The 16658-nt window shown below is 35.7% G+C and overlaps 1 protein-coding gene across 1 annotated transcript in view; it reads left to right on the top strand.

Annotated features, from left to right (window-relative positions):
• Nucleotides 1-16658, top strand: part of MYBPC1 (myosin binding protein C, slow type) — a 115643-nt gene that overhangs the window by 58378 nt on the left and 40607 nt on the right. The window contains exons 4-8 of the mRNA XM_015818239.1: nt 357-443; nt 2289-2437; nt 2981-3098; nt 6548-6590; nt 10665-10721. Coding sequence (XP_015673725.1) covers nt 357-443; nt 2289-2437; nt 2981-3098; nt 6548-6590; nt 10665-10721 — 454 coding nt within the window. The remainder of the gene's footprint in view (nt 1-356; nt 444-2288; nt 2438-2980; nt 3099-6547; nt 6591-10664; nt 10722-16658) is intronic.

Raw genomic sequence — 16658 nt, 5'->3', positions numbered from 1 at the left:
ACTGAGTGCAGCTTACAACTGAGATGGGTTCGCCCAGCTTGAAACACAAGGAAGCTCTCTGTGTTCATTGTTGAAACAAGGAAGCCATTAAAATTGTAAAACTTGTGTGAAGACTGTAACTGATAGTTATAGTTCAGATCACTAGTAAAAAAACTCTATTTCATTCATAAGTGTGTGGTCTGTATGACACTTTTTTATTTCAGTAACTTTATCTTACCCTGAAAGAGAGTTATGGGGAGTGCATGCCTATTTTTAAGAAGTAATATTAATGCTAAAAAAAACAGAAACCAGGTAAGCATTACTTAATTGATAGGTTCATTTTGATAATGGTTATTTCCCTTTATTTTCTATACTAGTATGGTCTGCAGGAGAAGGAGAAAAACAAGATTCCCAGAAATCTGTTTTATTTGTTGAAAAACCAAAAGGTGGATCAATTAGTGTAGGTAAGTGTAAAAAGAACAATTATACCAGCAACTCTGTTCATATCTATCTGGCAAAAAAAGGACTTGCTTCTCTGCAAACATTTACAGCATAGGATTAGGTTGCATGTGTATGCACGATACAGTTCACTTGTTCATATGTGTGCATGATACAGTTCACTGTGATTATGAATTAGCATTGTTCAGGGACCTCTAGTCCGTGATTGTAGATATAACGCACTCATACAATCATATACTTAGCCTGCCCATCCCCAGCATTCAATCAGAATCTCTTTTCCATAAGTGGAAGCTAGTCTTCCATGTCCTACACCCAGAATGAGAAGAACATGTCTTGACCTTCCTCAGGGTGACATCCTTTCCAGCCTTGTAAGAGGACTATCATATTTCCTCACAGGCATATTTTCTCAATGCTAAATTTACCACCACTTTAAATCTCTTTTCATGGGATTTATCTTTTAATCCCTTGATCGTTTTCATTGTCCTTCTCTGAACCTATACCAATTTCTCTCAATCTTTAAAGTGTGGTGGTCCAGAATTTGCTGATGATATAGCCTCAAATTGGCATTCTTTGCTCTTTTTTGCAGCCACGTTTCCCTGCTAGTCCATGTTCAATTTGCAATCTCCTATTTCTCCAAGCCATTTTATATAAGTATAGTTATTCCATCCTATATTAGTGCATGTGGTGTTTTTTTTCCAGGAAGAACTTTACATTTGTCTCTACTCAAGTTCATGTTACTTGTTGATCATTTTCTTTTAGCCAATTGCTTTTCTGACATCTGGATTATCTACCTATATTTTTTCCTTTGATACTTTTTCTTCTTTCCATATCCTTTCATTTTCAGTAAGCGTTATATGTAGCCAAATGGGCTGTTCATGTCATAAAGGCATAGCAATGATGCAGTTTGCCTAATTGTGGCACTGCACTGTTGTTCTGGGGCCTCTTCTACTACCTCTGGAGCACAAGAAGGCAATAAGTGAAATACTAAAGAAAAGCCCCAATAACATGTGAAGTGTTGCAGAAGGTTGCAGAACTGTTGCTTTCAAACAGCTTCAAAAGTCCCCCTCGATCAACCCAGTTATTGGAAGTAAATGCAAGGTTGAAATTATACATGTAAATCTTTCCCTACTCCATTCCCTGTTCCCTAGCAATGATCTGATCCTTAGATAGGGGCTGGATATCATTTCTTTTTTTCCTCTGTTTCTCATGAAACAAACCAGCCATAGTTTAATAACATGCTCTGGTTTCCTTCTGTTGAATTAATTCTTTATACAAAAAATAATGAAATAAATAATTTGGTATTTGAGTCTCTTTTTTAATTATTAACAAGGATTTTTTTTTACAAAATAAAAACAAAAATTTAAAGAAAAAATAAAGTAAAAAATAAAGTGATGAATAAATAAGGAAAGAGAAAAAAGACAAGGAAGAAAGAAAAAAGAAAAAAATAGATATAAAGAAGTGGCTTCTGATTTTCTTTATAGCAAATGCATTTACATTTCTCCCTAAATTTATATTCTCCCTATATACCATATTTTGCCCTTTCTAATCATCAATCTCATGAAGCACAAATTAATTTTTTTTTCAGCTATGGCAAAAAGTCCATGAGGGGTTTCAGTCATTGACAAATGTTATTGTCTAAGATTTTTATTGTTAGGGAATTTGCTATTCCCTAATTAAACAAGTCAATTTTGCCATTTCTGCAAATTCTTTAACAATCATTTTTCCATTGTGTGTTTTTCAGAATCTTTCCATCTTTAGAATTTGGTATTTAAATCTCATTTACATGTGTTAGATATTCCCAATTGATTAATTCTGTTTTGATTTATGTTGGTTGACTTGCTTGTTTTCAGGGCAAAATATCACATTCATAGCCAAAGTAGAAGCTCAGGATCTTCTTCGGAAACCTACTATTAAATGGTTTAAAGGAAAATGGATGGACTTGGCAAGCAAAGTTGGAAAGCATCTTCAGTTAAAAGAAACATTTGAGCGACTAACCAAGGTATATATAGAGAGATGACCTTTTTCAAAATATATTCACCCCCCCAAAGAAAACGGTTTAATGGTGGTGGGTGGGAGCATTTATCTAAAATTACTTGCTTGGAAAAATAGAAAGATGATATGGGATTCATTGATCAAAGTGATTCTTATGATTACACAGTTATGGATTGTCTTAGACTCAATCCATAGGAGATAGGTTCCAGGCAAATTGTGAGCTCATAAAATTGTTGGGAGATAGGGAATTGCTGTGATCAAAAGGAGAAGCTATAGCAGACCTGGAGTCACAATCCAATTTGTGAGACCCAAAATTGCTGTCATTTTCTGGGTGGACAGAAGAAGGTCAAAATGGGATTTTGGAAATCAATTATTAACAGCTTAGTATGGCAAAATAACAGAACTAAGAAATATGAAAAAGAAGTAAAAAAAATCAACCCATTTCTCTATGTCAACATACAAGATGCACATACAGTAAGTAAGTGTGTTTAGTTTCCAATTATTCTTGTGATTTTTATATGAATAATTGCATTATACCTTTGGATTTCAGATGTATACATTTGAGATGCAAATAATCAAAGCTAAGGAAAATTATGGAGGAAATTATAGATGTGAAGTAACATATAAAGATAAGGTGGATAGCTGTTCTTTTGATCTGGAAGTCCATGGTAAGAATCTTTATATATATATATTAATGGTGAATATATATTAAAGTAAAAACTTTTCCCAGAACTAACCCTGAATTTATTTCCCTACACCATGTTAGATTTCAGCTCCTGTAATTCCACAGACAAAATAGATTAACTTTGTGGGTAAATGGGATTATAGAAGATGAAATCTAACACAGTCTTGAAAAGACTACTTTATATTTACTTAAATTTTAAATGCCCTCCAGGCTAAGCATTTTATTGCATATTTGAAAATTATCCTTCTGTATTTTTAGCACTATTCAGAGATAATGAGCAGGAGTGTGCCTTCCTGAATAGCTTTTTAGAGCTGGAATTGAAATCTACTTTTAAAGGGGTTAAAGGAGTTTTGGCACTGTGAAGTGGGGTTGAGGAAACTAAGCTCAGAAAGAAAAAGAAGAATAGATCAAGAGACTAATAGTAGATAAAAACATCAAGAATGGGACCAAATATCATTTGTTAGACCCAATATATTTAGAGCTCAATGAGTACTACTTCCCTAGAGTTTTGCACCTCTGTCCCCATTTCAAAGAAATGTCAGTCATATCTGGAAATAAGAATGGTATCAATGTATTGTGATAATGTGGCATCCAGCTCATAACCTAGGCTTTGGGTCCTAGGATATAAAAGATTTCTGACAAAGAATTTTCAGTATACAAGACTCATGAATTTGATCAGGGGTCTAACTGAAACATCTGGGAAATTCACAAGGTAGATCTTCAGAAAGTCTACAGGACAGATTACAGATCTATTGCCCTCCTTTACTGCTACTATTGCATCCCAACAACTGGTACTAGCTAACTGCTCCTGAATGTGAAAGTTTCATGTAACATTTTGGCTAATATCTATGGAAAGATCTATCTATCTCCATCATCTTTTAAAACACTCACTTTAATTCATAGTTGGCGGGAGAAAGGACTCAGAATATCTTTGAGTTGGTGAGCTCATGCTATATCCTTGAAGCAATTATTTCTGAAGCTTGCTGAAGTATTCAGTTTATATTTGGACAAAGTGCATGGTGGATACCAGTGCCGACAGTTCAAGACTATAAATTTATTCTTTAGGAATATCAAAAACAGCTTTCATCTTGACTTGAACAAAAGCTTTTCCCGTTAGTAGATCATCATGAAACCCCAAAAGAAAGGGCATAAGTCTTAAACTCTGTCAAAACCAAACTTTTCCTATCTTTGTTGACAAAAGGACGAAATAAAAGGCCATCAGATTTGAATTCTTTTAGCATAGATATAGATTTGTTTGCAAAAAAGAAGAAGAGCTTGTGCAGACATGTAAGCAGAATTCTCCTCATTATTGCATGATGAAATCATGGTGACTTAGAACCATCAAAAAACCATTAACATATCCTATTCTACATTTTTCTAGGAGGGTGAACTGCTTTTTCCAAACAGCAGATGCTGGAAAGTGGGATAATAGGTTTTGGATGATAGAACTGTCTTTGCCAAAATCACTTAGTGAAATTTCCTGTGCAAAGAAAGAGCCAGTCCTATCTTTTAGAAATGAAATGAAAGTTGAAGAAAGGGCCATCTTTGGATTCCCTCAGGCAGTACACTATCTTGGATTGTCTGTCTCTCAGAATTGTTGGATGGCAGCCAAGGAACAGAGCAGCAGTAGAAGTTTGGTATCCCAGTTTGATGAAGTTTACAAACAATGATGAAAACCTTCTTAGGGTATATTTTTAAGTCTCAACTCCCAGTCTTAAGATTATGCATAGATGGAAGATCAGAGCTTAATTCTTGTCTAGCATGTTTAAATCTGTGTTAGTGGTTTTATAAGAGAACCAGGTTGATGTAGTGGTTAAGGCATCGGGCGAGAAACTGGGATACTTTGGACAGGGAGCCAACTGGGTGATTTTGGGCCAATTACTCTCTCTCTCTCCCTCTCTCTCTCTCTCTCTCAGCCCTCAGAAGAAGGCAATGGAAAACCTCTTCTGAAATCTTGCCAAGAAAACTGCAGGGACTTTTCCAGGCAGTTGCCAGGAGTCAACACTAACTTGAAGGGACAAAAAAATGTCCTATGGAAATTTGCAGCATATAATTCATTTATGGATTAAATTGAGTCCATCCAAGATCAGAGAATTTAGACCCTCAGAATGCCACAAGTCCTGGACCCTGATTGCTGACCATATGGTTTCAGCTGTCAAGAACATCTAGGCAAGCCTTCCAAATATCCCAGACTTCCAGTAATTTGGCAGCAAACCCATTAGATATTCACTTTACCAACACACGTCTACCAGATTACCAAGGTCAGCATCTTCATTAATCTGCCAAGGCATCAGGGCACATTAATGGGATGTCTAGCAGCTGATAGCCAGCTAGCCAGACAAACTACAACCTCTGGCTCAATTCAGAAGCAGATTGGCAAGTAGCCAACCTCTTGGCAGATGTAAGCTTTCTGCAGGGTAAATTGGTTTGTCTAATTATGTGGCTAATCAACACAAGGTGAAACTGAACTCCGTGTTTACCAATTTAGTCAGATATTTTACTCACTTTTAAAGTCATTTCTTCAATGAGTATGAAGAATTTAAGTGATACCCAGTTCATAGAAACACTTGTGATTTTAGATTTTCTGATTATATAATCTTATCCTCTATTTTTAGTCTACTGTTACTTTTGCTATAACAGATTCAAGTAATTAAATAAAATTATTATGATGGATATGGAATCCATGATATGCAGAATCCATTTTTGTTGGAGTAGAGTGGGAAATATCCATTTCTCGCATAATTCTCTGGGCACTTTTTAGAAACGGCTCCAGGGGATTCTCCTGTCTTCCAGGGCAGATTTAAAAAGGCTTCTATCACACAACTGCAGTGCAGGCTTGTGGTTTTGTTTTGTTTTTAACTTCCCATTTTAAGGCAAAGAGAGAATAACTGACCCCAAATCACCTGGATGGCTTCTATGCTTACAGAAGACTAGCATCTGTGTCTCTCCACTCTTAGCCTTGCACTTTAATCAATGGGCCACACTGATACTCATACTTATTTATCCTCTTTTTCTGACTTGCTCTCTCCCCCCCCCCCCCGACTTCTATACATAATTTTCTTGATTATTATATTTGATTATATTGCAGATTCAGGCTTGCAAAATTGCTTTCATTTTATGAAGAATCTCTTTTATTACTTTTGATTACTATTAGTATAATTTCAGGTAAACAGTTCTGAATAATGAATTACTCTGCAAAGAAGTTTATAATTCTGCTGAGAGTTGGATCCTTTTGTCACTTGCCAAAAGGATTCTATTCACCTATGTATACATGATTACTTGAGCTGCCAAAATCAATACACAGTGTTGAACACATCATATTTTAAATCAAATAAATGCCATATACCACAAAATCACTCTCTGCCCAGGTTTAACCTTTGAAAAAACTTCAAAAATTAATTATTTTATTTTTATTTTATTTTTTAGAAGTAGAATCTACGCCATCAATAGATATCCGGTCTGCATTCAAAAGAAGGTAATTTTAAGTGAACTTGGAAACTTCTTCAGTAATAGGTATTGAAAACATTGCACAAATTACACTATCTTTGAACACCCTTTACAGGAAGTAGGTTGAAACAAAACTAAAATGACTGGCAAACCTCATTGTCCTCTACAAAACCCTTTACTTGACTTTTCTGTTCCAAAACTGGTCACCTTAGCTCTAGGTAACGATCATTCCTTCTCCATTGCTAACGCTAGCAGAGAGACACCATATGGAGCAGGAAAATTGGAAAGAAGAATTAAAGTCCCCATCACTACAACTTCCAGCTATTCTGCACAAATTCTCTGCTGCAATTTGGCAGCAGGAATGCTGTGAGGAAGGAAGATGAGGAAGAAGTTTGTAGTTATGGGCATGTGTGTTTATCTGGAAGTTTGCTTTTTGTCTGAGAAATGGGAACGGCTCCAAGGCTTGCCCATCCTAAGCAACTTCCAATTCTTCACGAAGCAATTGAAAAAACATGAACTACAAGATCAGTTCAAATAGCATATATGGTAATGTACCAGAGCTTTAAAATGTTACTAGTGCCTTCTGCAATTATCTGATTGTGAGTTTCATGATTCTTATAGATTTAGAGTTAATTCCTGAGAAATTTATGGGGATGCTCCTGATATAGAAAGGTCCTATAATCTCCTTTCCTTTGATGTATTTCACTTAATTCAGTGGCCTCCAGTGAGGCCAGATATTCACACAGATTGCTACTAAGCCAAGAAGGCAAGGAGAACTTTCTGCCAACTAATTTGAAGTGATATGGGTTCCTTTGACCAGCCTTACCAACATGGACTGATCACTTTGAGATATTAAATAAAAAGGAACTGGTGACAGAGAGTATAAATCGGTTGTGGAGCTTACATTTCCTAACATCTTCACTTAAGAAGCAGTTGAGAGAAGTGACTTTGCTTGGGATCCTGAGCAGTTGTTACCAATTAAAACAGATTATGAGATTTAACCCTACAAAGAGCTTGATTAAATGTAAAGTAAAAAACAGTTAAGATGTGAAATGGCCTTTTATGGTTTAAGACCACTTAGATGAACCACATATAGGGCACCACATGTCTCAGAATTATTCAGACTATTGGAAGGCCCCCCTCCCCAGAATAAAATATTGTTTATTCTTAATATTAAAAACAGGCAGAATATTATATTTCCCCAAAGAAGAAATGGAGAAAAAAACTTAACAAAAGCAGAAAAAAGCCCCAGTCTTTCTTAATAGCCTCAAGCAGAAGCCTCAAGTCTGCATGCTGTTGCTGGTTCTGCTCATCAATAAACAAGAACCTTGTTTCCTAAGCAGTCAGTCATCTTTTTTTTTAAATTCCCGGCTTGGAACTGGACCGGATTTTTCTTTCAACAAGACTTAGTAACTTTTTAAAAAGCTGTTGCCACAAAGAAGACATATTTTTATGTATAGAATCACATTAAAATTGCAATTAAGTACAAGTTATAACTAAAGATGGGGAGGAAGAGAGCAGAGATGGGGAGGAAGGGAGAGCTAAATACTATAAATATTTGAATAAAATAATCTTTCCTTAAAATTCCTGATTACATTTTCTATATAGTTCCTTGTTATTAAATACATTTGAGCAGCTGAATCCTTTGTTGACTACCATTAGATTTTATCCAACACCTTTCTTCTTCACTCAGTCAGAAGGATTCATATGCAAGCATTTTATTCTGCATGAACTTGAAGCTTCTCTATTTCTTTTTCCTGCCAATATTCAGGTTCTGAGACAAGGATTGTAAGGATCCAAAAAGATGACTTTGGGGGAAATATTCTGAAACTATTACAAAAACAAAAAGTTTAGATGCAGGCCTGGAATCCTAGAAATGAGAAAGTTATGTATCCAGAAAAGACTTAGCGCTTGGTTCCTCCCTAACTCCTTGTGATGTAAGAAGGAGGGAAGGGAAAACGTAATCAGACTTGTATACATTTTTTGAATATAGCCTATCTCAAGAAAGCATAGTTCTAATTCTCTTGTAGAATCTGTTTTCTGATCTAGACAATCTCAAAGGACTGATTGGCATTCGTTTTTAACAGGGAAATGCAATTGCAAAAGAATGCTTTTATAAAGTTTAGAAAGAGCTTTTATACCTAGCAAAAATGATTAATGGCATCCTCAACACCATAGTAACTTTTCCTAATATTTCTTTTTAATAAGCAGAAATATTAAATTCTGTTTCGGGAAAGTACAAATTGTGATGTCAATTTTTTAAAAAGACACATCTACTCAATTTCATTTGATTTTCATCTAGTATTATTTCTGGTGATTTTGAGTTTTGATGTTGGAATTGATGTAGTGGAAGAGAAATAAACAGAAATATCAGAATAAATGCAGGTAGCAAGTATGTTAGTGCAAACGAATAGACATTTTAATTGTGTGATTGATTGATTGATTGATTATATTTCTTCCAATGATGTCCCCATTGCTGCTGTTATTGAACCCAGCCACTTTACCATTGGTCTTCCTCTTCCTTTTCCTTTCACTTTCCTAGCATTAGACCCTTCTCCAGAGAGCTAAGTCTTCATGTAAAATAGAATAGCCTGATCATTTGTGCCTCAAGTGAGAACTTTGGATTGATCTATTTGCTTGTTTTGGATTGTCCATAGTATTCTCAGGAGTTTTCTTCAGCACCAGATCTCAAAAATGTCGCCACTTTTTCTATGCTGTTTCTTCAAAGTTCAACTTCACTTCCATAGAAGGTCACTGGGAGTACCACTGCCTGCATTATTCTGATCTTTGTAGACATAGACATATCCTGGCGTCTGAATACCTTTTCCATGATCTTCAGGGTTGTTCTGCCAAGTACTAGCCTGTATTTATTTCTTGACTGCTTATTCTTTTATTGTTGATGTTTTGGTCCTAAAAGCAGAAGCTTCAGTATCTTCACTGTCAATTCTAAGTATGGCTGTTGTACCTGTTGTCATTACTTTGGTCTTCTTTAAATTTAATGACTATGTTTTCACTGTGATTTTATTGCTAGAGCTTGCCAATCCTTTGCATTTCCTGCTATTCGATTAGTGTCATTAGCAAAATGGAGATCACTGGTGTTTCTTCCTCCAGTTTTAAAACCACACTCAACTTTTTCCAATCCAGCTTCCTTAATATATCTTCAATGTATAGGTTGAATAAATATATTTAAGAGAAGAGAGTATAAGGCCTTTTTCCTCCTGTAGCCATGCAATAGGAAGAGATAATTCCCCATTCACGCACAGACAAAAAAAAACAAAACCCAGCTCTCCCCACCCTTTTTTTAATTATACACTGGTTTATGTATTTTCCTAGTCATTGTATAAGCAGGCAAGACTGATTTCAAGGTGTTGAATTCAGTGCCAAGGCAATCCTTAGAGAAGCAAAATACAATTAAACCTTATTTAATAAATATTTCAGTGATAGTGTTAATGCTCAATATGTTCTAAACATGCATTTGTCTATTTTTAACTATCTTTCTCTATGATTTCCCATCTTTAAAATCATGCAACACATTGTGCATGTGGGGTAGGATCTCAGATTCTCAGATTCTCCTTGCTAACTAGTCTAAAAGAAATTTAACTTATTTCAGACAGGTTTGCATTGTTTTGCACAGCACAAATAACAATGCAAATATTTGATTTACACTTAAAGCTGAGTTCAGCACAAGCCCTTTATTTTATTTATTTATGTACTTTTAGGTACGCACACTGGAAGCTGTTAAAACAAAGCCCCGTGTGCTAACTCACCTTAAAAACACATTTGTGTTACACAAACACATAACACAAATTGGGGCAAATTTATGATTCTATTTACAAGAATTTGCCTGAGCAGGTATAACCTGGAGCAATGCAAATCTTTGTGTTCATGTTTCACAAATGCTTGTTACAGAAATTGTAAATCCTGTGAAAAAGAATACAAGTTTGTGTTGACATAATAGTTTTTCCTTGTGTGTCTGCATATATATATTGCATTGGTAGGGCAGCTAGGATATATGCAATATGTGTTGTTTGACTTTCTGCATATTAAATGAAGACTTTTTTGTTTGTTTGTTTTTGTTTGTTTGTTTGTTTATTAATAACAGTGGTGAAGGACAAGAGGATGCAGGAGAACTTGACTTTAGTGGTCTCCTGAAACGTAGGTGAGAACCAAGCAATGAAGTGAGCAAATGTTTATTCAAAATGGTTAAGTTCGTGCATAGAAAATGTCAGGTGTAGAGTTAATACATTCGGAAAATGTTCTAGCTTCTTCTTTATTTTTCAAAAGCTGAGTTCTCAAAAGAACAACACTTGCTTAAATTTAAGTCAGTTGTCAGCACAATGACAAGAAATGAGTTAAATCCTAGGATATAATGCTCTTTCTTACAGTTGATACCATATTATGCTTTAATAATAACATTGAAGTATCTCAGATAAGTTAAAGTATAACATTGGATGAGGTTTTTCTGTGTTTTGTCTTGCATGCTTTTTTTCCCTACATGGGGATGAGAAATTCAAACAAATGATCCTGGTATGGAATTTTTTTAAAAAATTATACTGATTTTGAGAATTCATTTTCCAAACATACAGACCACAGATGAAAACTTTTCTTATCCTGCTTTCTGCTAGAATGTTACAAAATGCTTTACTGCATTCTAACTGTACATGCTTTCATTATGTGACTATAAACATAAGCATCTCTCTGGAATTTGAGAAGGTATTATAAAACAAGACACATGGAAACATTTTTTAAAAAATTAAAATAATCCAAGAAGTTGTCAGCTGTACTTTAAATCCTGAAGTATGATTAACAATATAAACAAGTGTCCAGTTCTATATTGTTTTGGTTTTCAATACCCTATTCTGCTCAATAAAACTATAAGAACAATAGTAGTTAAGGTTCAAGACTGAGATCCCATTTCAAGTTTGCCCATCTGCATGGTGAAAGAGGTGCATATAGTTTCCCACAACATTTCTTTTATTAATAAAGGAGAATATTTGCAGCATTATATCAGACCAAAAATCAAGTAAACAATACCCCAATCAAGGAATTGCCAAACAAGCCAACAGCAAACAGCCCAACCAAAGAACCACTAAGACCACCCCCACCAACACTGACAGGGCAAGCCATCAGAATATAAACTGAGAGCAAACCCCACTCCTTACAACCACTGATGATGTTGCCTAATTTGGGTAATAAAACGTCTGCAAGTAAACAACCAAACTCAGAGAGCACCGAGGATCCTTCATTTCCCATTTCTTTCTAATGGGATTAGCAATAGAAATGTCACTTAGACTTTTATACTGCTTCATAGTGCTTAACAGTAAGGGTCCCCAACCCCCACTACCGGGCCATGGCCTGTTGGAAACTGGGCCACAGGAGAAATAGGCAAGCAAGAGCAGGCGAAGCTCCGTTCGCATGAATAGAACTTTGCACACAAGAGCCCTCTGCTTGTGTGAATAGAGCTTTGCGTGCGAGCTCAAGTGTCCCTTCACACAAGTGAAGCTTTGTGCGCGAATGCAAGTGCCTGCCGCTTGTGCGATGGAGATTCATGTGCGAGCGCAAGCACCCTCCACTTAGGCTCAAAGTTCCATTTGCATGAGTGGAGGGAGCGTGCATGCACTAGTCGTATAAATGGAGCTGTGCATGTATGTGTGCCTGCCACTCACATGCCCCCCTCCACACTGGGCCGGGCTACCAAGCTGGAAAGGTTGGAGATCGCTGCTTTATAGCCCTCTCTGAAAGGTTTACAGAGTCAGCATATTGCCCCCAAGAATCTAGGTCCTTATTTTACTGACTTCAGAAGGATGGAAGTTGAGTCAATACTGAGCTGGTCAATATCAAAGGAATCAAACTCCTAGCAGTGAGCAGAGTTAGCCTGCAATACTGCATTCTAACCACTGCACCACCAAGGTTCTTATTGTATTGTGAGCCATTGGGAATCACTTGGCAAAGGGTGGTGGATAAATTGAATTATTTTATTTTGTGCTTTAAGTTTATGTTGACTGGCTGGATAAGTCCCTGCAGTTTTCTTGGCAAGATTTTAGAAGTGGCTTGCTATTGCCTCCTTCCTAGGGGTGAGACAAAGTGACAGGCCCAAGGTCACCCAGTTGGCTTTGCACCTAAAGCAAAATTAGAATTCATAGCCTTCCGGTTTCTATCTTAGTGCCTTAACCACTTGAGTTATGACCACAATTGAGCCCAAAATTTCTGTGGTTAAATGAGACAGTTTTTAAGTGAGTTTTCCTCCATTTTATGATCTTCTTTGCCACAGTTATCAAGTGAATCACTGAAGTTGTTAATTTAATAACACAGTTGTTAAGTAAGTCTGGCTTTCCCATTGCTGACAGAAGGTCACAAAACGTGATTACATGACCCCAGGACACGGCAACCATCATAAATATGAGCCAGTTGCCAAGCGTCTGAATTTTAATCATGTGACCATGAGGATGCTGCAACAGTCGTAAGTGTGAAAAGCAGTCATACTTTTTTCACTGCTATTGTAACTTCGAACGGTCACAAAAAACTGTTGTAAGTCGACGAGTACATGTATACCTAAACTGATTCTAACACTGCCTATTAAATAAAATTAAATAAAAACACACATGTGGAATAGGTAGTGTATGACTCCAAATCACAGCAGATACCGTTCTCCAATAATATTTAAAAAGTTAAACCAACCCTTTTTTCATTTATTCCTGCCAGGTCTTCATTTTTTCTTTCTCTTCCCATATGTATATTTCATATGCTTGCCTTCACTTTTGTGGTTTCCTATTAAGATGCAACTTAATGCATGGAAAACACTTTTATTAGAGTTTTTGATAGTGTGAAATGATGGTTTTGGGTGTATTAATTTGTTGCATATGAATATAAATGTCTGTATTTGCATAGAATAGATGTATAGAAATATATTGTTATGTTGATAGAGTTGTCGTGCTTTGAAGTGAATCTGAGGACTTCACTTAAGTATTAAAAACGAAAGTTCAGTAACCAAGGGTAGGATACTGACAATCAAGAAGGACATTGAAATAGGCATCTACTTCCTGTCTAAGTGTAACTAAATTTTGCTCAATTATCCTAATTATTTCCTTTAAACAAATCTCTAGCAAATGATGCAGTTATTCTCACCTCCTAAAATTGTTTTATTAAACATGGTCTGATTTTTTTTATTTATCAATCAATATCCTACTTGCAACCTTCTTTTCAATTTGTAACTTCAGTGCTTTTATGACAGTGCTTATGCCAAATTTACTCATAATTTTCTAAACTTATTTTACTGGGTTTTTAAAGTATCCATTTTTCTAGAGGTTTGAAAATTCTGAATGTTCACTCAATACATTCTGCATATTTTAAGCTGCTAGTGGTGGAATATCAGTGTCAATTAAAAACCATTCAGTGCTGCTGGTTTCAAAAGAACAGGTGCCAAGTTACAGGTACTCCTCAACTTATAACCAAAATTGGGGCCAGAATTGCCATTGTTAAGCAAGATAGTTGTTAAGTGAATTGCATCTGATTTTACAACCTTTTTTTACCATGGTTGTTAAGCAAATCACTGCAATTGTTAACCAATCACAGAGTTGTTAATTGAATCTAGGTTCCCCTATTGACTTTGCCTGTCGGAAGTCAGCTGAGAAAGTGATCACATGACTCCAGTGCTGCTGTTAGCCTAAATTTTGATCAATAGCTATAAGTGCAAAACTTGGTCATAAGTCACTTTTTTCAGTGCCATTATAACTTCGAACTTATGCTAAACATAGGTTGAGGGCTACCTATTAATGGATTGACGTAAGGGAAGGGGTCGCACAATCTGGTGCTGGAGTGGAATACCTACAAGCCACAAGCAAGTCCAACCTCCTTGCTATGGTTCCATATCTAATTCCTAGCAGTTGCTAACCATTAGTTGAGAATATTCCTGTGCATAGGCATGAATAGCAACAAATCAGCTTAACTGGACCTTAACATGTGGTCCTGATCTTTTGCACCTGGCATGACATCAGATTACATTATAGTCTAGGTCAGGGGTATGGCTCTTTTATGACTCGTGGACTTCAATTCCTAGAATTCCTGAGCCAGCTTGAGTTGAAGTTCACGAGTCATAAAAGAGCCAAGGTTGACTACCCCTGGTCTAGATCAACAATCAACAACCTGATCATTGGACAAATGCATAACTGCATTTGTGAAATCTGAGCCTTTGCCTTGCATCAGATAGTGGCCAAATTCTAGATTAAACTATCAGTGGTGATGTAATCAACTAAATTTCAAAGGCAGCTGGGTATGTATCCAAGTATGTATACATATGTGTGTGTGTATCACTCCCTGGAGAAAAAAATAGATAATGAGAAGCTAAGTAGGTTTAGAAATTTATTGTTATGAATGTAATAGTTAATGACAGGGTTTTACTGATTTGAGGTTGTTGGTTTTTTTTAATCTAAATGGCTAAAATAATTGTAAACATATTTTAATGACTTTTGTTTTTTAGAAAAAAAATCAGACTATGCTTAACAAAGTATTTTCTAGAAAGAGAGAAAAGGACTACATCACTTGCTAGAGAATTGTCTAAAACAAATGAAAGATCCATCCTATTATATACCCAACCAGTCTTTTCATCTATGAAATAAAATTGTGATCTCCCCAAGGTGTTCTTTGTTGAACTAAAGAACAAATCCTGATGGAAGCAGCATCTTTAATTAAATGGGAAACACTTTCTTATCATGGATTGAAAATCATGATACATCTTATTATTTACAAAAATAAAGGGGCATATCCCCATTTTGATTCCTGTTGATGGAAGTGGCTGGCTCGCTGGTAGCTAGAAAGCACAGCCAGAATATTGGAATGGGAAAAAAAAGTCTCTTGAATGTATGCAAATTCTACAACATGCTTATATTTTGATATGATCTTTGGAAAGGTACTGCAGTCTTCCATCAAGTAGCCAAGCTCAGCAAATTCTAAATGTAATAAACAAATAAGCAGTAAAGCCACTATCATAAATGTTAATACCATAATTTAATTGTCTGAACATTTCCTGGCTGCTTCCAGTTTTCCAATATATTGACAAGGTGGTTGTGTAGAATTGCAACAGATGTTAATTCACTATGTTTGTTATACTAAAAGAATATAAGGTTTTTTCTGCAGTGTGCTATGATAATATCAGCTACAGTCATTGTTACCATCTTTTAAATACAAAATGATCTCTTGAAGTAATTAAAAAAAGAATCTTTTCCAGTAACTTTTATTTGGAGAAATGTTTATTCCAACACAATGTAATTCATTTCTGTTCTCAATATATCCCCCTTTTTGTAATGTGTAAGATCAGCATGAGATGTATGAATAAGTTTTCATGTTATGAATGTTAATTTTTCTTTGTGCAAGTATTGTAGCTGAGAACAGTTTTTTTAAGACGTTTCAACTATATCAGGATCACACCACACTAAAAATTAAGAAGAGTCTAAAATCCATCTTTTGTTAATCTGGTGTTATTCAGATGTGTTAGACTTTGATCTCCATGACAACTGGGAATTCTGGAACATCTAGAAAAACATCTGGAAAAAGCGGGTTGTAGAAAACTAATTTCAAAGGGCTAATTTCAAAGCAAATTTGACTGGCCACTTTCTTTTTATTCCAGGTTAATTTCAGTAAAGGCCCATGGTAAAAGTAATCCTGAAATATAAAAACATTGAACTTCAGTATTACACTTCTGATCTTACTCAAAAATTATGGCTAGTGGACAGAATTCTTCTGAACGTGTCTGACTTCCATGTTGATTTCACCAGTCCATCCTTGCAAAAATCTTAAAATGGCAGGGGAAAGCAATCTAATCATGATAATGATGTTTTTAGAATGAAGGACATCATTAATTTATGTCCTTTTTGTGGGTCAGTAAATGACATCTCATTACGTTTCAGACTAAAATATTAATGGTTGATTTCCATACTTAATTCCTGACCCAACTAATCCATTTGTTGTTAATCCCAGACTCTTTGACATTTCCTATTTCTAGTATATCTCACAGTTTTGAGACAATGCACAATGCAGACTTCTAGTTTCATTCTTGTGAAAATGCATAGGTTTCAATTCAAAGGGCTAATTCAAGATCTGT

Source organism: Protobothrops mucrosquamatus, unplaced genomic scaffold (genome assembly GCF_001527695.2).
Source record: "Protobothrops mucrosquamatus isolate PMUCROS unplaced genomic scaffold, P.Mucros_1.0 scaffold706, whole genome shotgun sequence".
Taxonomy (NCBI): Eukaryota; Metazoa; Chordata; class Lepidosauria; order Squamata; family Viperidae; genus Protobothrops; species Protobothrops mucrosquamatus.
This window is presented reverse-complemented; position numbering and strand designations above follow the sequence as displayed.